Here is a 22,072-nt window from a genome sequence, read left to right as displayed (position 1 = left end):
ACACACACACACACACACGAGAGAGGGGGAGAGAGAGAGAGAGAGGTGAGAGGGAGAGAGGGGTGGGGGGTCAGGCTTTCACTGTAGTGAAACAAGAAATATCCATAATGCAAACTAAGAAGTGTCCCTGTTTAAGGTAAGAAAATGTGAGCCAAGGATTTTATATCCAGCAAAACTGACTTTCACTTATAAAGGGCACAAACTGTTATCAGCGTGTAAGAACACAAAGAATGTTGTTTCCATGAGCCCTTAATTAGAAATCTACTGAAGAATGAGCTTCAGTTAAGCAAAGATGACATAACTTCACCAAAGGAGAAATAATCATATACTATGTGCCTCCTAATAAAAGAACACTCTGCTTCCTATAGTCTTGCCAAAAAAATAAAACCAGAGTCAGATCAAGCCTCTGCATCCAGCTGCCAATTTGCAGGAAATCCAGAGGACAAAAGAACATGTTGAACTGCCCCGTGAATATGCAGTCAGCAAGGTCCAGACTGTGGGAATCCTTACATGTCAAATTCCCAGGTTCTTCAACAGATAAACTGTAAAGGGAAAAAAGGGATGAAAAAGGAACCTATAGCTTAAAAGAGATAATAAATTTTAATGGGGAAGACTAAAAGCTTCAATTAGAAACCCAAAGATGTAAACTCTTAGAATATTTAAAGATAGCTAATTTCATTAAATATTCTTACTTTTTCTCAACTTCCTATGTTTTTACAGAAACTAAAATTTGAAGTATAACTTAATCTAACTTATAAAAGAGTGCTTTAATGCCTCAGATTGTAAACTATATGTTTTATACTTAACTTTGAGGCAGTGCAGCAGGGATTTTGAATAAGTCCCCAGTTTAAATGCCAACTCTTCCACTCTGGCTGTGTGGCTTTGGGCATATTAATGTCAGGTGAGGGTGGAGGTGATCTTTATATATCTCTTTTAAGGTGAATAATAAATTATAACCTCTCTTGGGGCTGTTGCAGGAGTGCATGAAATACCATGTATATAATTCTGGTATTGTGGTTGGCTTATAATAGGCACTCAATAAATGAAAGCTACTCTTACTTTGGTTTCAGTAGGTATGGGGTGGGACCCAAGAATTCTGTACTTTTAGAAGCCTCTTGAATGATTCTAATGATTACTCTAATTTGGGAAACAGTTCCTGATAAAATCCTTCTGGATGTGAACAAATATTCAGCTTCAAGAATGTTTATCAATGTATTTCTTAGAATAATAGAAAAACTGGAAGACATCTAGGAGAATGGCAAAATAAACTATGGCCTATCCATGTACGAAAATATTATGTGGCCACTGAAATCAAAATCAAATAGCTAACGTAGCATTAGGTGCCTGGCGCTGTTCAAAATGCCTTATATATATTATCTCATTTAGTATTCCTGTGAGACATGTTCCATTATTATTTCTGTTTGACAGATGAAGAAACTAAAAATGTATATGATATTACAAATAACAAATTGTGAAGCTGAAATATTTCTAAACTATTAATAATAAAAACATTTTTATAATAAAAAGTTTTGCCCTTGTTAGAGGAAAGACTGAATTAGCTTTCCAACAGAAAATATTTCAAAACTATCATATGAAGAAGTGATCAAAGCATTTGCAGCTGAAAACTTGGGGAAAAAAAGTATTACAGAGGTATCTTACTCTAAATAAATATTAACTTTTAAGCCCATTTTTGTACCTTTTTCCTATTGAGCCCTCCCCCGACCCAGATTGTATAACCTTCAGGGCCCCACAAAACCTGGATTCTCACCCCTCTGCCTACCAGATATGCATAATGAGAGCCCCTGCAGAAGAAGGTAGAACAAATGTAATAGAGGAAAAATATTTAGATGAAAGGAGAAAACTTTCCTCAAATAAAACTTGAATCTTCATAAAAAGCTTCCTGAAAACTGACAGACATGCCCCAAACTGGCTGAATGGCACTATGTAACTTTAATAATCAGTTTGGGAGCAGGTTTCTGTTCACATTCAGTGCAAACAGGGAGGATGATCTCAGAGCGGGGAGATTGCTCAGAAACAACTTTCTTAGGTTTTATGTTTGCTTATTAATTCCATTATGTGGAGAATAACACTATTCAAATGACAATAATATCTAATATATTTCAATAAAAAACAGAGGGAGGAAATTTAGAGTTCCTTTAACAATCTTTTCTTCTTATTGTTTCTTAGAGTCTGATATTTCTTGTTCGAGACTGGAGTTTCCCATACGAATTTTCGTATGGAGCTGACGGTGGCTCCAAATTCTTGGAAAAACGCCTCAAGGTTTGTTAACTATTTAGGTGCATGAAATTTCGCTAATAGTAACCTAAAGTATTTTTGAACGATTTGCTGAATAGATACTCAGTAGCCACAGTCTCATTTGACCTTCATAGTATCTCTATGAACAAACTAAGATTGATACTTAAAATAATGTCAGAGTTACAACTGTAAACATTATCAATAATTATGATACAGAAAAAGTTCTTTTGTAAATATCTATAAAACCATGATTTATTCCTAAAGATAAAACTTTTAATTTGAAGAATTAAATCTGTTCAAGACTGACAGTACAAATATATGGATTCGTGTTTTAGTAGAGGTTTAAGGTCAATTTAACAGAAATATTTAATTTTTGAAATCCCCAAAGTCAATCTTAGGACATTTTGCTAGTAGTTCACAGAAGGTGATATTAGGAGGCTTTCCACTTGCTGTGTCATGATAGTTCAATAGTGAGTGAATTATTTACACTGAACGGATATCTCCCCAAATACCTACTGAGTAATCAGAAAAAAAAAAATGGAGATTAAAAAATCTACCTCGATAATCAGAATCTCTAAGCTTACCTTTTTAAGTTATGGTTACTTTTAGGGTAGTTTGTACTGTTAAATGTCAAATACATGTGAAAAAAGGGGGCAGTTTAGCTTTTAAGTAAACATCCAACTATCCAGATGCCTTTCTAGAATTTAAATGTATACCTACCAGGTGACAAGAGGCTGTCTTGAGCACCTCCTGAAAAGAAGGTAGGAATATCTTATGATCTACTCATGTCTCTTGTGAGTACTTTGATTTAAAATTTGAATTTGTAGGAACTAGCTAGAGTAAAACCCCACTGATTTATACTAAAAAATGGGAAGGCCCATCTAAGTTAGCGTAAGAGTAGACATTTGTTAATTGTAATAATAATGCCATATGTATGCTATACTTAGATATGGCCATGTGGCAAATTCACCCCAAACTTTTCCTTATTTAGTATCAGCCCTGTCATGTCATTTTTTTTTTTTATCATTGTGACCAGACAGACACAGCAAGTATAAATGCCACAGAATTCTTTTGGAGTTCAATTTGTGTTGAAAGTAGTTTAAACTTCAGAATGATTTACTGCAGGTCTCGGGGAACCAGCATGAAGAACTACAGAATGTTAGAAAACACATCCATTCCTGTTTCACCAAAATTTCCTGTTTTCTGCTACCTCATCCTGGCTTAAAAGTAGCTACCAATCCAAACTTTGATGGAAAACTGAAAGGTTTGTCTGTCTTTTAATGTCTTTGTTTATGTCACTTAGTCTGATTACAAAAATGTCATTTTATCCGTTGGGTTTATGGCTGCTAGTTTCGTTTATCCACTGATGTGAGGCTGATGATTGGAAATTTTCAGGAGGATTGGGAATCCCGGGCTCAGGCTAGAGTACCTCCTTGGTGAACTATGGGATTCTATGGGTACTGAATACATACACTGAGAAAATAGGCTAAATCCTGCATTCACCTGGGAGGCAGTAACCCTCGCCCTTTCTCCTAGGTTCCTGCTCACCTCTGTATTGAGAAATGCTCCTTAATATCTTCCTTTTTAATTTTCCTTATTTACATGAAATAGGAAAATAGATGCCTATATTATTGGAATGTTTGTGTTAAGTTATATAATTAGAGATAGAAATATTGCATAGTACTGAAGTGAAGCTCTTTAAAACTGCTGCTAAAGAATTTAATTATACATCATTAAAAACTTCAGTAATAATGAAATCCTCTTCTGGATGAGGACCAGTTTCTTAAAAAACCAAAAGCACCAGAGTGTTTTTCAAACTAACAGCATGTAATTATCTCTTAAACAGAGGCATGACTAATGTTTAAAGATTCCAAAGCAACTCAAATTGTTAAAAAAAAAAACGGGGGCGGGGGTGGGCAGTGGGAGGTGGAGGCAGGGGTCTGCAGAAGCAGAAGCTAATCTTGCCTAATAATCACCAGGTCTTTAGATATTTGCTTTGCAGTTGATACAAGGTGGTACAAAGACATTTCTGACTTTTTTACTTGTAAGCCTAGCATTGAGTACACCACTGAGTTTGGACATTTGCTTAATTTACTGTGGCCTTTCTGCATTGTGCCAGGGGTGATGAGACAGTGACATAACAAGCTTTGAAGCACAGTTGTTCTCAAAGGGCTTTGAAATTACTTTTAAAAAGGACAACATAACATTGTGTCCAGTTTTATGCAACTGGCAAGTTTGAAAAGCAAACCTATTGTTTTCCCCATGTATCCATGGCGTTTATTCTCAGATACCTTATATTTCACTATGGCAGCTAATATCATAAATAGAACCCCCAATTTCTCGATCATCAGCATTGTTTTTATACATGTTTTAAATTGTCTCTTCTTTATACAACAGAACAGACAGCTGTAGGCACATATTAACGCATGGATTCCAGGATCCTACAATTTCACTGTCACTTACGAATTCCAACCCGCTAGTGAGCACACAGACCTCTTGATACTGTGCAATTACCTAATGGCTTCAATGTGTTTTGAATAAGTTACATAAAGAGAGGGCTCCCACAAGGCCTTTCTTTCTTCTCTGGGGGTTGGAGAGCCATAAACAGGCAGAGCAGGGGCAGGCCTTCAACAACAGTCCTTTACTGGGACAAAAAAGTACTCTGCCTTGTTTCATTCCTGTAGTACACAGCTACAGTTCTTAAATTAATGGATACAGTTTGCAATGAAAGAACTCAGGGAGAGAGTTTAAGACAAATCATGCAGATATAAATTGTACTTTTTAATAGATTTGTTCTCCATCAAATTTTACTCACATGTCTAAACATATATTGACTCGTACAGTTGGTTTACAGTTATCCGTACGTTGCGAGTTTACCAAAGTGGCTAGCCCGAGAGAAAGAGAAATGAAAGGCAGCTTTAGTTGCCCATCAAATTTCCATTTTAATTGAGGCTTTATAGGACTGCTGCTAAATCCTTCTGTGTGCCCAAATGTTCTGCTTTGCCTCAGTGTTTCTTTGGGCAGTTTTGAAAGTCTGCTATCTACATTATTTTTCCATCCTGAATCTTATAATGTGGTGTTATTTCTATCCAGGATGTCTTGTCTGCTGGCCATGCTGTTCTCCAGAGGGCTGGCATCTGAGTGGTTGCCTCTGGGGAAGAAATGTCTTTGAACAAACAATTGTGCAAAAATTCTTTGATGATAGTTTCTCACATACTCTTTCAGCACACTTGTAGAAATAGACTATGGCTAATGCTATCTTCAGAACACATTTTTAATCCAAATGTATGCTGTGACACTGGTTACTTTGATGATAATTAACACAGTTGTTGGTGCATTAGATACACAGGTTGTATCTTATTCCATTAACAATTTTATAAGGAAATTTGTGGGGGGAGTGGAATTTAAGTACATGTTCTGAAGGTGATTTTAAAGTGGTTTTATAAGGAGAAATCTTTTTGTTTTATACAGAAATTCAGGAAGAATTCATATATTCTAGATATATAGTAATATTCTACTAATGTTGAAAAAAAGCATAAAATCATATAGCAAAAAAGAAAACTGTTAGCATCAGTGAATACGAATACATTGTAGGCAACAAAACACAACAAAGGAACATAGTAACATAATACAAATACCAGTATTTCAGTGAAAATTGGTAACTAAAAGCAAACCACAATAATAAATACATTTGAATAAACCTATACTAATACAAAGCACAATTATCAGTAAAAATTGGTACAGTGCAAACAGAAAAATAAATTTGAATAAACTCCTGTCCAAGTCCTCATGAAATATGGACACAAATTTCAAAGCTGTACAAAACATGAAGCAAAAAAGTTGGAAGAATTTCCAGTGGCATGCTCATACATGTCATAAAAGCAGTAAGCAAGAGAAGAGAACCATAAATTCTTATGTAAACTAGTATTTCAGTGTATGTTGGGGTCATAATAACAAGCAGGGAACACGCAAACACAATCATAAGGTTTGAATCTTTATCCTTAAGACCTCAGAAATCACCAATCCCAAAGCCTGAAAACTCAGTGACTCTGCTGAAATTCAGATTTAAAAAATTATAGGCAGTTACTGCATTTTCTTAGCTACCAAGTCTCTGGACATATCTTGCTTCTTGTGTAGTTTTCTATATGTTTTGAAATAATGATTTAAAAAATTATTGCTAAAAAAAAAATTATTGCTGTGTTCAAAAGACTTCTCTGAAGATCTGTTTTCTGTATTACTGTGCTAAATCTGTAATGTTAAGTTTGAACCTAATGCTATAAAATGGGTTATGGGCAATCAATTGTACCAAATAACTCAGACTACCTCTGATCCACTAGCTATGAGGCCTCCATTGCCTTTTTCAATGTTTGGGTTTTTTTGGGGGGTTTTTTTGGCGGTATGCGGGCCTCTCACTGTTGTGGCCTCTCCCGTGGCAGAGCACAGGCTCCGGACGCGAAGGCTCAGCGGCCATGGCTCACGGGCCCAGCACCTCCGCGGCATGTGGGATCCTCCCGGACCGGGGCACGAACCCATGTCCCCTGCATCGGCAGGCGGACTCTCAACCACTGCGCCACCAGGGAAACCCAGCCTTTTTCAATGTTATTTTGTGTTGCTGTGTTTCACTACTAGAGGCAGCAGCAGCATCACTATCTTTTGGAACTTGAGTCGTAGTAACCACACCTTACCTACTTCTATACACTTGTCCTACGGTGGGCACACTAAATACAGAACAACTTTTGGATACATTTTCTGGAGGGAATACATCTTATAAAGCAGTAAATATCCACCCTTTCCCCCCTTTATGACCCTATATATATAAAACCATGAACCGTGAACAGGACTTAAAGGCATCAGAATACATGAACTGGTTATGTGAATGGGGTGTAAAACATTTGTATAGCATTTAATATCAAGAAAGCTATTTTATAGGTGGAAGACAAGATAAATAAGTAATTGGAGTGAAGATAAGAAAGATCAGCCATAGGAGTTTGGGCGAGGAGTATCGTTCACCCTGAGAAAAGTGGGTTTCGGGAGTAATTTAGAGGATGGGAAAGTAAGTAATAGCTTTATCACTGTGGAAGAAACAGAGGAAATCAAAGGATGTTTTATTTTATGGCATGGAGGACTGGATAGGATTTTTAAAATAATGATGAATTTGCTTTTACTTGTAGAAATAGATGAAGAATTCATCAAAAACTTGAAAATACTCATTCCTTGGCTACTTAGTCCTGAGAGCCTAGACATTAAAGAGATCAATGGGAACAAAATCACCTGCCGAGGTCTGGTGGAGTACTTCAAGGTATCACTCTCATTTCTAGAGAAGTTGTGAGTACTTAGATTTGACATGTTTGGGAATGCGGTTCCTGTTTTAAACAACAAAAAATTATAGACTTTGTAATATAGGGGCAAAGGCATGAGGAATATACAGAAATGATTTTTAAAAAGGTTAGACTCCCAAGAGGAGCTTGCTTTCTGAAATTATTTTTTGAGAAAACTCCTTGAGGTAACTTTACTATCGCCTTTCATCTTGAGGGAAATATATTTTGAAACATAAATGTATCCTGGAGTTGGAAAAGTCTATCTCTTTTTGGGGGAGGAGGTGTTTCCCAGGGTTCATACCACTTAGTCTTCAGTCATGACCTATACTGAATTTCACCTTCATTCTGAAGATTTTCCCTAACAGGCTATACTTTGCCTTCCTCCTGGAGAAAATTCTTCCACACTTCCTGCTCTCTGCACCAAGGGCCAATGTGAAGTGGAACTATTTTAATTTGCATTTACCTATTTACCTCCGGGAGCCCCAAATACAACACTTTTTTTTGTAACCAACACACATATGTAGTAGATTTCGGTTACCAATATAATTTTTAGATTGATGCTCCAAGGACTAAAATATCAATTTGTAAAATCCACGTTTTGTCATTTAAAATGTGGTTGTATGTCTCCTGTGTGATTATTTACCTTCACCACTTTCAGCAATAAATGACATGTTATTTATCTAAAATTTGAATTCTTGCTGTGCATAAAACACTGTGGAGGAGCTTAGAATTTAGTAGGAGACTCAGGGCCCATAAAGCTTGTGGCAGCAGCAGGTACAAATTCCTGTGAGTAACTGAAAAAGAAATGTTACTCCTAGCAGAGGGATCTGAGAAAGTTTTAAAGGAGGTGGTATCGAGTTAAGCCTTTAAGAAGGGTGGGATTGGCAAGTGGAGATGTGTGAAGAGGACCTTTCAGAAAAGGGAACAAGAATTAAGAAAGAGGGAATTAAAGTATGAGAAAGAGATAACAGTTCCTGAAACTATCAAGACCTTATTTTTTTTTTTGAACCGTCAAGACCTTAGACCTTAGAATACAATTTAACAGGCTTAGAGAAATACTGAACGCAATTACTTGAACATGAGTCTTTTTTTTTCTTTTTCTCTTTTTTTTTTTTTTAGGCTTATATAAAGATCTATCAAGGTGAAGAATTACCACATCCCAAATCCATGTTACAGGTATTTATTCATCAGGAGGCTTGACATTCTAAAACATACTGTCACTAGAGCTAAGCTAACGATATGCTCCAATCTGGCTGTTGGAAATCACCAAATAAAAATAGTAGATGGAATGACTTATTGGAAGATTATTTTTCTAGTAACTACCCATTTGTGTGTTCATCTAAACATTTTCACATACACATATAGCAGCCTCACTTAGCATGCTGAGATACAAGAGTCTGCATTGTCTTTGTACTAAATTTGTTTAGAGAAGACTCAGACTGTGGTTTAGATTCACACATGTAACAAGAAGTAGAAAAGCAGGTTTTAAACAAGTGGCCTCTATACTTAGAAAAGGAAAAACTCACTTTTTCCATACTTACTTCTTAAATTTCTTAAGTTCTTGATGGTTTCTTTTTGTTATCAGTGATACATTGTTCTATCAGTAATCCTTAAAGTTGACATATTTTTATATATATTAGTATATATAAAATGTACTATATATTATTTCCCATGTATTTGTATTTATAGATCCCCCCCATATTTGGTGAAAGGCTTAATAATATTTATAAAGAGGAATAATCTTCTAAATGAAAATTCATTTTAGAACTATGGTTTATTGAGTAAACTATATTTTATGCATTTTGAAGTTTTAATTTTACTAATTTTAAAAGATGTAGTAGAAATATTTCAACACTTTTCAAATTATGTGATGACCTTGAGTTCTTGCATATTTCTTGCACATAATGCTCATATATGAAAACTGCCTGTGGAAGTTTAATAAAATATGAATTCCATTTTACATCATATTTTGTACTTTGTCCAAAGGCCACAGCAGAAGCTAACAATTTAGCAGCCGTGGCAACTGCCAAGGATACATACAATAAAAAAATGGAAGAGGTAAGAATTAAATAGTATTTTAAATGTTTTAATTAATTAATTGATTGATTTTTGGCTGCATTGGGTCTTCGTTGCTGTGTGTGAGCTTTCTCTAGTTGCGTCAAGTGGGGGCTGCTCTTCGTTCTGGTGTGCAGGTTTCTCACTGCGGTGGCTTCTCCTGTTGCAGAGCAGGGGCTCTAGGCGCGCGGGCTTCAGTAGTTGTGGCTCGCGGGCTCTAGAGCACAAGCTCAGTAGTTGTGGTGCACGGGCTTAGTTGCTCCACAGCATGTGGGATCTTCCCGGACCAGGGCTCGAACCCATGTCCCCTGCATCCCCTGCATTGGCAGGCGGATTCTTAACCACTGCGCCACCAGGGAAGTCCCTTAAATGATGTTTCAAATAAAATCAGTATTTCTTCCATGAGCTCATTCTTTTTTCTTCCAAGTTACCCTGTATACACATTCAGAAGTGGCTTTGACTTATTCTTTCTCAAACTGTGTGTATCACATTTTTATGGTATTCCTAAAATATTTTAAAAACAAATCAAGAAGAGAACATGATGTGTGCACAATTTAAATGTATTTTAAATGAATTATCTCTTTATAACACACACATTTTGTGGGGGTGGAGGGGTACAGATTTTCCCACTATTTATAAGATCTAGTGGCTAAAATAACATATGCTACCCTCTCCACTATACCTCCCTACATTCCACAGTCCAATTTCTATCTTAAATATAAAAACCTGTTAGAAAAAAATAAACTGCAAGGACCAATATTTCTAAGTACTATATTTCCTCTTTTTAACATTCTGAATTAGGAGGCATCTAATGATTATGGTATCTACTAATGTGATGAGTTTTCTTTCCACTGAAAATGTTATAAAATCACAATTGCATCCAAAATTGATAGAGTCTTAGAATCAAGAGAAATATAGTATATGGAATGGTGTTTACAACATAATTAAAGGGGAGGTGGAATGAGAGTCTCCTTTATATAATTAAATCACAAATAACTGAAGTGAATGGTATGGGTAACAGAGATTTCCCATGTAACTTTTGAAAAAAAAGTTGAAAATTTGGTCCAAGAACATTTAATATGCTTCCATTTAGTCTCTTGAAGAAAATACCGAATGGGCTCCAAACAAAAATCAGTGAAACTGCTGAAGGAAATGTTTTTCACAGTTTTACTTTAGGGCTTTATAGCATTGCTCATTGTTTTAAATTAAACTTCATTTGGTCAAAATTAGTTCAGTGTAGTTAGAATAAATTTCCTACAGGAACTTCACTGTAAGTAGTTTTCTTAAATTTGGATTCATTCTATGAATGAACTGAGTTTGCAGTTCACCTCCACATCTTGAGGAAATTGGATTAAGTCATGGATATTCCTTCCCATGTCGAAAAGAGAATACAAATTAAGAAAGGCTTTATATAAGTCACCTATGAAGTACCAGTCCCACTTATAATCCCGCCTGATAGAAATGGAGTATGGAAAGATGTGGGTTGACAAAACGTAATGCAGGCTCCTTCGGATTAGTAATGTGTTCTAACAAATTCAACTAGCTAAGTGCAAAATTGTGATACAGTTGCTAGTTGTACTGTGCACTGCGTGAATACTTCTCTATCCGATACAGATCTGTGGTGGTGACAAACCATTTCTGGCCCCTAATGACCTGCAGACGAAACATCTGGAACTTAAGGAAGAATCTGTGAAGCTATTTCGAGGGGTGAAGAAGATGGGTGGGGAGGAATTTAGCCGGCGTTACCTGCAACAGTTGGAGAGTGAAATAGATGAACTTTACATCCAGTACATCAAGCACAATGACAGCAAAAATATCTTCCATGCAGCTCGTACCCCAGCCACACTGTTTGTTGTCATCTTTATCACATATGTGATTGCTGGTGTGACTGGATTCATTGGTTTGGACATCATAGCTAGCCTATGCAATATGATAATGGGACTGACGCTTATTACTCTGTGCACCTGGGCATACATCCGGTACTCTGGAGAATACCGAGAGCTGGGTGCTGTAATAGACCAAGTGGCTGCAGCCTTGTGGGACCAGGTAGGAACACTTAATTCTCTTCAACTAAATGCAGCACACATTTGAATGCTATCTATGTTCCAGACACTATGTTAGATGTTGTAAATATACAGGAGAACAGGAGACTTGGGCCCCAGTCTTCAAGAACTTTAGAATCTGTCAAGATGGCCAGATACAAACAGCTAACTATAATATAACATGTAAAGTCCTACACAACTGTTTTCCAGTCAACATTTCAATATTTTTCAAACATACATGGATTAGGTAGTGTTTTCACTTTTTCTTATCCTAAAAGTTAAAGCTGTTAAGTTAGAAAACACAATCAAGTTTTTATTTAGCTGATTGTGATTCGATTATGTGTTCATTACTTCATACTTACAACCTATCATTTGACTAGCACTGGCTTTGTTAGGAGCACATATAAACCACCATCTGAAGTCATAGCACTGTCTTTTAGTAAAACCCCTGAACACAGCATCTGATCACTTCACATTGTCTCTATTTGAACTTTACATTTGTACCAGGCCCTGGCATGAGTCCAGGTCAACCTCTGGATCAGCTGCTTAGGGATCAGTTGTCCTCTATGGTCCACTTAACCAACCCAGGGTCACCATGGTCCACTGTTCAAATAATTGAATATGGATAGGGGAGACAATTATAAACACACCTAGAATAATCATCAACTCACTATGTCATTCTGGAAGTGTCTTCAGTTAAATTTAGGGGAATTCAGTGAAGCTAAAGTTGAGATTCTTCATAAAAGTTTGGAGTTAAGAATATTTATGGTCTCCAGGTAGCAAGTAATAGCTACAGTTCTCCCAGCATTAAGAGTGTAATTATACATACTCTTTAGAAAGAGAATTGTAACTGATGGATTTGCCGTGTGTCTTTGAAGAATCTAGTTGAGATAAATAAATGGTAACACTACGGGAAAAGAATGAATTAAAATTGGATCCTCTGAGCCACTGCCTCAACTAGCCCTTCAACCTCAAAAGATGAAGAGAGGCTATCTGAGGTAAATCCCAAAGCCCACCTAGAATATGATGCTGAAACCTGTGATGAATATAGAATTGGGTTCTTCAAAAGATTCACATTAAATATGTAATCTAAACTGAAAAACTCTGCAGGGTTATTTGTTCTTAAATGCTCACAAATTACTACTGTAAACAAAGTTGATTATCATAATGCTATTAATGAAGCAGGATATATACTTTTCTTTTCTCCCTTTTAAACTGCCTTTGCCACAGGGAAGTACAAATGAGGTAAGTTAAATTTCTTCTTAAATTAAGAGCATGTATTTATAAACATTATGATATTCTTATTTTATAAACCAAGTAGCCATTAAAGGATATCTCAATGTACATTAAAAAATCTTTGGTGACTACAGCTCCTATGTTCTTCTAGCATTTACAATTTTAATTGTGATTTTTGGCAATGGTTTTAAAATACTTAACTTATTCTGGACATGATATATGATTTTATCTGCATATGAAACATAAGAATTGATTATCATGAATATTTTATGTTTTGTTTCCTGAATGTTTACAAAATTTCAAAATTCTTAAGCTCCAACATTGGGCATTTTGCTCTACTGCAGAGTGAAACAAGTACAGTTATGAATCTTCAGGAAACTTAACTACTGGAGAGTAAACGGAGCTACAATCTTTAGAAGTTGTTTTTAACTTTGGCTTCTGAGTTACCTATACCACTTTAAGGTTTCAGACCAGTATGCAGTGTAACTTTCCTGTAAATTAGTGTTCACTTCTCCCACTGCACATGTACAAAACTCCATATCTGAAGAAAAATCTAAGCTTCTAAGAAGGAATCACTTGTTACATAAGAAAAATTATCTCTGTGGAATCATTTAGGTCATTATCTTCAGGAAGCAAAACTGATCTTCAACAACTACAGAGATAGCACATAATTCCTCAGTTTCTGCTGTTATATATAACTAGATTATGTCCTCCAATCAAATACCAAGGATACATGTAATATTTACAAGTCACAAGGAATTATTTCATGTAAGATTCAGTAAAATAAATTCACTAAAAAGGTAAAAACAAATTTCAACTTTGTAAATCAAGTCTTAAGAAAAATATCTAAGCTTTTAAGAGAACATGGATTAAACTGAATGTGTTAGAATCATAATACAGTAGAACTAAGGTTGCACCAATATGCATTCATAGAATTGATGATAGTACAATTCAGACTTAAGAAAATCAAAAGAAAGTAGCCGTGCAGACTCAAAAACATAAAAATGAATGGAATTTCCTGGGGATTGATTACTATTTAAGGATATCAGGCTTTTATCCAACTTCTAAAAATATTCAGACTTTTTACAGACTTCAGAATTACATCAGATAAACTGGCCTTAACTGAGTGCTCATTATGTGAAAGTTAGAGGAGGTAATGAATCTTAGACACTAGCTGAGGGGAAAGAAAAGAACATAAAAATATTTATGGACACATAAAGCAATAAATTCCTGTGATTCAAACACTCTTAAACAGACAATAACAGAGGTAGTTTTAATGAAGACTCTCTGACGTAATGTTTCTGAATAACGTTTTGTAAGATATGAACTTACATATGGAATGGAAACAATGGCAAGAGAGCATGTTTGAGAGAGCCCAGTGTGGCAGGGGAGAGGGTAACACACCTGCTTATCTGCATGACCATAGCAGGAAATCATGGAGAATAAAAGTGGTCCCTTTTTGAAAAACCTATCAGGAAGCTCCAATAGCAAGTGGTCTACCTATGTATAATAAAGTAGCTATTGGCAGTCAGAAGTTATGAGCTCCTATAATTCCTCTAAAACTAATAATATTCACAGTATGAGTTTTCAACACACCCCTGGGGCACAGTGGTTAGGAAGCTCTGCTCCAAAAGGTGTGAAAGGTAAAAGAAAATGCAGTCTGAGGATAGAACATTTACCATGAAGATCGACCCACACATTGGACAGCTGAAAATACTTTTGTGTTCTAAGATAATAGCTATTAATGTATATCTCATACAGATTAATGATATAAGGATTCCAAATTTAGCATGCTAAATTTGATATCATACCATAAACTAATTACACTAAGAAGGAAAAAAGTTATATCTGTGTATTTATACAATGTTTTATAATCTTGATTCTTTTATTTCTAGGCTTTATACAAGCTTTATAGTGCAGCAGCAACCCACAGACATCTGTATCATCAAGCTTTTCCTGCACCAAAGTCAGAATCTACTGAACAATCAGAAAAGAAGAAAATTTAATCCAAAATTTCAAAAATACAGGTGTGCATGACCAAATTGTCAGTTAAATATTGTTTTCCATCTCCATGCAAACATTCAAAGTGCTTCCATCAGAACAGGGTAAAATACCAAGCACCTCTGAAGATTGCAAAATGGTTTAGTTCCTTTATTTCAGTGTTTAATAAGCAGATGTATGTATGCATGGTTTTATTTTGTTAACATGTACAGTTTCCTGATTTTGTCTTCAAATATGCTGTTATAATTTAAAGAATTTGTCTGTTTATGATAACAGTACATGTGTTCTGCTTGAATTTACTAAATTCTACTACCGGGTTATAGTTAAACCATGTAGTAATATTACTCCACATTTGGATATGCTCATTTAATTTCTACAGAAGAATTTTTAAATTATTTCACATAGCCATTTGTTAAAACATAGCATCATAACTCAATAGGCTTGATTCAATCTATACCATCTTACATATACCATTAGCTCTTATTATAAAAGACATATAAGAGAGCTTTTCAGTTGCTTTATCAAAAACTATATATTGCTTTTCTATCATGATTTAATATAGAATATAAACCTCTTGATCAAAAATGCACAAAAAATCACTTTGTATATGTATTTGAGTTTCACTGCATTGTATATTTTTTCATTTGGTACACAAAGAAATGTATTCATCATAGGTTTATTCTTTTAACATGTGAACTATTATTAAAGTTTACTCTGGTTCCCAATATTAAAAACAACTGAATTTGGAAATGTTTGGGAGGTGATGATATAGAATGATGAAGATTTCTATCTCTTTTTTTAAATTCAAAATGCATTTTCTTTCATGTTGACACCATTACAAATTTAGGTTTCCATTTTAAGGAATGTACACTAAGCCCTTTTAGGTATCTTCCAATTCTTTTAAACCAGTGATTCTATATTGTTTTTATAATTACTAAAATCTGTAGTGGAATTTCATTGAGCTTACTTTCTAGAGGAAAAAAAAGTGTGGTAATGAAAAAAAAAGTAATGCCTCTTATCTGGGAGCTCTAAAACAGAGTAATTTCTAACTTTCTTAGAAATGGCTAAGCCTTAATTAAATAAAATGGTAATATTTAGTAAGGAGTAAAGAATGATTAAAACAGAAGAGTGTGTGAGAGTTCATAAGATATTTAAGCTCACATCTTAGGAAAGTCTGATCACATGCCCTGCAAAATAACTTTTCCCACTGATAACATTCCAACTAGTCTATTTTCATTTTGGAATACCCCTTTCATTATACTGCTTCCTTTGCCTATGGGCCTCTGAATGGAAAAATCGAATACATATAAGTGCTATGCATAAAACATGGACTCAAACGCAACACATTTAGTTTCCACAAAAATATATTTAATAAGCTTGTTATATAAAATCAAACATTTAACATTTTCAACATTTTATCAATAATTCAGATTCACTGATATCTAACTGGGAGTGCTTTATATTTTGGAAGATTACCTAAACTAAAAATTTATTTACATATTTACAACACATGTAAATATAACTGAAGAGCTATTTCAACAAGTTTTGAAATTCACAGAATTCTAGAGATTTATAGGCTAGACGTGCCATAAATTTGCCTGCAATCAAACGTACTGTGCTAATTATGAACAATGTCTTAGTAACTATTAAACCAAAGGAAAAAAAAACTGGGAGAGAAATACTGGGTTTTAAAGTTCTGTGACAAACTCTTAGAAGATAAAAGATATGTAGAATCAATTTAATGACCAAGATTTCTTAATGAATCCCTGATTGTCATTTTTGGCAGTTCAACCCAGTCTGTTGGGATGGCAACGTGCTATGCTGTTGAAAAGCCTCCACTGTCTCATCAGCACCATGTTACTAAATGCCATAAAAGCCCTGGTCCAAAGTAAGGAAGTACTGTAATGTTAGCAACTCTTGAGTGCTGTGCACACTTTTCCCACACAGGCCTTATACCTAAATTTATTCCTGAAACATTATAGACCCTTCACCCTTTCATACCAAAAAATACTTTCTCAACATGTTTTAAAAGGGTTCTTTACATTCGGGGGAGGGGGAGGGAAGGTGACTCCATACGTTACATATAAAAATTTATCACAATAAAGGTCCCAAATCCCATTTTATGTTTTGCACTATACAATGGTAATATTTAAACCATCCAATTCCAGACAATATTCCACACTAAAGCAGTAAACATTTTTTTAAATACTGCATAGGTTATCTCTCTCGTTCTCTGTTTTTTGAAGAAAGGTACTGCTACTGTGAGAGTTTACCAACTGATCATTTCCTATTTAATATCTGGTTAAATGACATTTCTTGTTGCATTTGTCTCCATCGAGAATATTCAAAGCAGTTTCCAAATATACAGCATTTAGAAGTGTCTGCCATGTTGGCTCTTAAAATGATAAACTCATTTTTTTTCTCAATAAAAGAATATTTTTAATAACAAAATACATGTAAAATTAGAATTTTATAATTTCAAAAAAAGTAAGCTGCCTTTATTAACCAAAGTACTTGTTTGCAGTTTTTTAATCTGTGAAAATATTTTAAAGCCCTTATAATAAAACTTAAATTTTATTTTTAAAAAATTAACTTAAAAATTCTTGCCATGTTGCTGGGCATACCACTGCTGTCTCTGCTTGCGATTTTCCAACTCCGTGAGAAGAGCCTGTCTGTAGGCTTCATACATTTTAACAATCTGTTCCAGTTCTTTCATGAAAAGCAACTTTAGCATTCCCTGGTATGTATCCAGGTCAGCCAGCTGGAAGAGTTCCCACTTCAGAATGTGGTCATATCTGTTTTAAAACACAATCAGACATATGTTCACAACATATTCATAAATATGTATTTATAACAATAAACTGTTCTATTTTTATAAATTTCAATTTTATTATAACTAAACGATAAATTTCAATTTAAAATAACTGAGTTTTTAACTGCTAGTTAAATACACTATTTTTTAGGGAGAGGAGAAAACTACTAATATTACTTCATTTCAATCTAAGTTTAAAAATACCCATTTCCATTCATCTTATGTATCAGTTATTCTAATATTAATACTAGATAATAATGAAGATTTCAAACCACTGTGGTTCTATAATTTCTGAAGAACATATTCCATGCTACTCATAAGTTCATCCAAAGTTAATTGTCAGGAAGGTAAGAATACTTTAGACCACATTGTTCCTGCAATGAATAATATAGAAAAATAGGCAAGATCATCTGTGTCATTAGTGTTGATAAAGCTTTTTGAGGCATACTGTTTACTACAGCAAACAAGGAACTAAACAGGTAGAGGAAAAGGAACCATCATTTGTGGGCTGAATAATCCTGAGGTTGAGTATACAATATTACAAACAAACAACAAAAAATACAGAAAAACTCAAGCAGAAAGGAAAGAATAAGCTGTTTTCAAAATGACAGAATAAACAGACTGTAGAAGACTGCACCATGTGGGGCCGGACTCACATAAGTTTTTATTTATATACAGTTCAGAAGGTGTTTAGTCCTTCTTCAATGCTAAGTAGATCACATACTGAGATGAAGTATACAACAAACTACTAAAGCAGTAATTTACACTTTGAATTGAAAGAGACCTGAAGACAGCGCTCTACTCCAATCTTCTCATTTTATAGATGAAACCTAAAGAGGCTATATACATATCTCTTGCAAAATTCTTTAGTGATTAAAAGATCAGAAAGGCAGAGAACTATATGGACTAAGGCACATCACAGTAATAGTTTTGAATGATAATACCTACTAAGACTAGAGAAAAAACTTGAACAAGTTTTTATAGAGCAAGGCATATACCTATATTAAAGTTATACTTCTCAAATCATATTGCACAACAGACATAATAGGAAGAACTTTAGTTGTAAATTCTAATAAATTTATTCTTAATAATCATTTATAACATTTCCTACCCATTTCCTTTGTTTGGTAATTCATTTACCATCTTATTCCAAGGGGATCACGTAATATTTTTTAAAAAAGGGAAACAGTAAACAAATACAGAGCAGCCAGTATGAGCTACAGACTGTGCTTGGTATGTTGACATACATTTCTGAACAACCTGGTTATGTGTTCCAGGAATACCAAAAGCACAGCACAGTACACAAAAATCACAAGGTAAACGTATTTTGTTGGATCCCAAATTTACTAATTTACTTACTGAGCACTGCAAATTTACTAAAAGATATACTTGGCAGAAAGCTTTATATTCTCTTTAGTGGGAAACTCCAACTATTTGCCAACATATATTGGAGAAATACTACAAGAAATACTCAATGAGCCTCCATGAAGAAACAACTGCAAGGTATTTCCTAGAACCTCTGCCATTCATGTACCTTAAGATTTTATTTGTTTGAAACAAATTCATAACTCCTAACAAAAAACCTTAATCTTCCCAAGTCTGAATTCCATTGCTAAGGGGCATTTCAGCAATGTCTACTGATTCAAGATACATAAATTTATGCCAGGTGAACTGTAAGAACGTTAAAGCTCATTTATCATCTGGGACATTCTAGCAAGGAAAAGAAGGGAGAAGAATATGGTAATATTGATAAATATCAAACTTGTTTGTAACACATGAATATCATTCTGTATAAGCATTCAAGTTTTTTTAAAAAAGGAAAAAGAAAAAAGCTTCAGACAATTTTGACTTCCCAATCACAGCATTTAGCATCAAGAATAGAATTGTGTGTAGAAGCAAGAAAATCAGAATATTTAGTGAAAATACTTTGGGAAGAAGAAAAAGTACTCTAAGGAAAACCACAGATGAGAAAAGTATGCAATGTGTCAATTTCCATTCCAAATCCTTGCCCCTGCTGTTTCTATATAGTGACTTCCCTTCTGCTTATGCCTGCCATTTACTTTTCTTAAGAAAAGTATGTAATTCCCATTCTTTTCTTAAGGAGCCAAATAATCTGCTTCAGTTTAACTTCTTAGCCACTACACTCTAAATATACAGGTAAATCATTCAGAAAATAGGCTGTTTACTCCAGTATCCTTTTCTCATAGCATCTCTCTTGCTATATTTTTCCTACAGCAGTATTCTATTCAAACAGTACTTATAAATAACCCATATAAGCAAACAACAATTGCTGTAATGCTACCAAAAAACCTTGTTCACACTCCAGTGGATGCTGCCTTCAGGAGCCAAAGTACTGCTATTCCAGCCCCGGGTATTGTAATGTAGCCCAAGTTCCCTGTGCCTGTCTTATGTAACAGTATGCCCATTCTTCCTTTCCTCCTACACCCAGAAGTGAGTCAGCAGTGATACTGCAGGATCACAGACACAGGGATAAAATAGAGTCTGTGCCACAATGCTGTTGGGGACTGGTGTTGGGGAATGGGGCGGGCATGAGGAATAATGGAAAGTAAACATGTTCCTGATGGTCTTTTTCCCGTTAAAGATTAAATCTTTTAATTTTATCCTATAGTTCAGCTTGCTTACAGGTGCATGATACGTTACAGACTTTTGAGAGAAAACTTAGAAACATACCTTTACTAAAATTAACAAATAATTTAGAACATCTGTTCTAAGTCAGTTCTGGAAGTATATGCAAAAATTATTTTGGTAAGTTACTGCTAGAGATAGAAATAAAGCATTTTAGAAAGCTAGATAATGTCAATTGTTTGTTAAACAAAAGGAAGAAAGAAGCTAATTTTTTGGATAAGTAATTGATTCTCCATTATCTAATTCATGGATAACAACTCACCTTCTGTTGATAGAACAGTATTAACCATTTCCAATCCTCTTTAGAGACAAAAATTTAGTATCAACTAAAAGGTAGACCTAGACCTCTTGTTTTAAGCAGTAAAGAAGTACTTGCTCTCTTTTCTCACTGGCCCATTCTGGGAAGAGTTCTGATCTATTTGAAAAAAACTTAAGTTGCTAGTTTCCTAAAGTTCTATAGTTAGTCACAGAGCCAGAGTTGAAAGGGACTGTAATCTTTAGGAGTCTGTTTCTTTTCATCAGAAGCAAAGAATTCCATTTAAGTACCATCTTTTTCCCCCAAGAAGGAAAGCTTTTTATGTTATTTCTTTCTAACAACAGCTATAGAGTAGAAATAACATAAAGAAGAAAGAATAACCCTACTCAATCTTATCAACTCCCAGAAATAACAAAGGTTAACAGTTAGGCACATATTCTTCCAGACTTAAGGAAATATAAATACATGCACATATTATATATGACTTAGGATCAGCATATGAACAAAGGCCACAGAGAGCAGTAGATCAAGTGGTATCAAGAGTGAAAGAAGAGAGGGAAAAAGGGAAGAAAAGTCCATCTGCTATCATTCCTCATCCTATTCCTACAGTATATGGATATTATCAGATAAAGAGGTTTCTGTAGGTTAGTTAAGACACCAAGCCATGCTTAATTTTATGGATGAATGTCTACGTAATTTCAAATAAACTAAAATCAAACTTCTGACAAGCACTGTTTATACTCTGTATAATAATATCTATAATTAAAACCTTTTTAAAAATTACACTGACAAGGCTTAAATTTAACTTAGGAAAAAAAAAAACTGATGATTTTAGACTACAACCCTCATAATATCATCTTGTCTCTCTGCATCAGGCCACACAGATCAACAGCCATGAATTTATAGACTGAAAAGATCAGAGGGAATGTAAGGGAATGTTATGTTGGCCAAGAATTAACAAATAGTTCATAGTAAATGACCAGTGACTTTATAAGATTTAGTTATTTTATTCGAAATTCATTGTACAATCATCTTAAACTTTCTAAAAACTCTTCTTTGGGCTATCTTGTGCTGATAGTTTTGGTTTTTGAAATACAAATGGAATATTAAGAGTAAGGCTGCAAAATGTCACCTTATATAATTGTTAACAGTACTGTACATGCAATTATTATGTGTAAAATACGTAGCAAAGTACCAGGAATTTAAATAGATACTCAGTAAGTGATAATTATTATTAAATAAGAAGTAGCAATGACAAAAGTTAAGAGTATGAACTTTGAAGTTAGAAAGGTTTGAAATCTACCACTTAATATTTGTGTGATCTTAGCAGAGTTTTTTTCAGCTGTAAAATAGGTTTTGGGAAGATTATATGAGATAACATATGTAAAAACTTAGCACAGTATGGTACAAGAAGCACTGGATTATCAATAACTATTTACTTTCAGACATC

The 22,072-nt window shown here is 34.6% G+C and overlaps 2 protein-coding genes across 3 annotated transcripts in view; one reads left to right on the top strand and one right to left on the bottom strand.

Moving 5' to 3' along the window:
* The window catches only part of ATL1 (atlastin GTPase 1), a gene marked incomplete at its 5' end in the record, with an annotated part of 77,901 nt that extends 62,421 nt beyond the window's left edge, over positions 1–15,480 (top strand). The window contains 8 exons of one of the 2 annotated variants that reach the window (XM_082648070.1): positions 2,188–2,280; positions 3,382–3,520; positions 7,428–7,555; positions 8,694–8,750; positions 9,561–9,632; positions 11,244–11,675; positions 12,902–12,916; positions 14,803–15,480. In XM_082648070.1, coding sequence (XP_082504196.1) covers positions 2,188–2,280; positions 3,382–3,520; positions 7,428–7,555; positions 8,694–8,750; positions 9,561–9,632; positions 11,244–11,675; positions 12,902–12,916; positions 14,803–14,913 — 1,047 coding nt within the window. In that variant the 3' untranslated portion in view covers positions 14,914–15,480. The remainder of the gene's footprint in view (positions 1–2,187; positions 2,281–3,381; positions 3,521–7,427; positions 7,556–8,693; positions 8,751–9,560; positions 9,633–11,243; positions 11,676–12,901; positions 12,917–14,802) is intronic. The other variant, XM_082648069.1, reaches the window with a different exon arrangement.
* Positions 15,481–16,254: 774 nt separating this feature from the next.
* SAV1 (salvador family WW domain containing protein 1) overlaps positions 16,255–22,072 on the bottom strand; it is a gene marked incomplete at its 3' end in the record, with an annotated part of 28,886 nt that continues 23,068 nt past the window's right edge. Inside the window, exon 5 of the mRNA XM_082648071.1 lies at positions 16,255–17,703. Within this exon, the coding sequence (XP_082504197.1) occupies positions 17,502–17,703 (202 nt within the window). The remainder of the gene's footprint in view (positions 17,704–22,072) is intronic.

Source organism: Grampus griseus (genome assembly GCF_964374135.1).
Source record: "Grampus griseus genome assembly, chromosome: 2".
NCBI lineage: Eukaryota > Metazoa > Chordata > Mammalia > Artiodactyla > Delphinidae > Grampus > Grampus griseus.
This window is presented reverse-complemented; position numbering and strand designations above follow the sequence as displayed.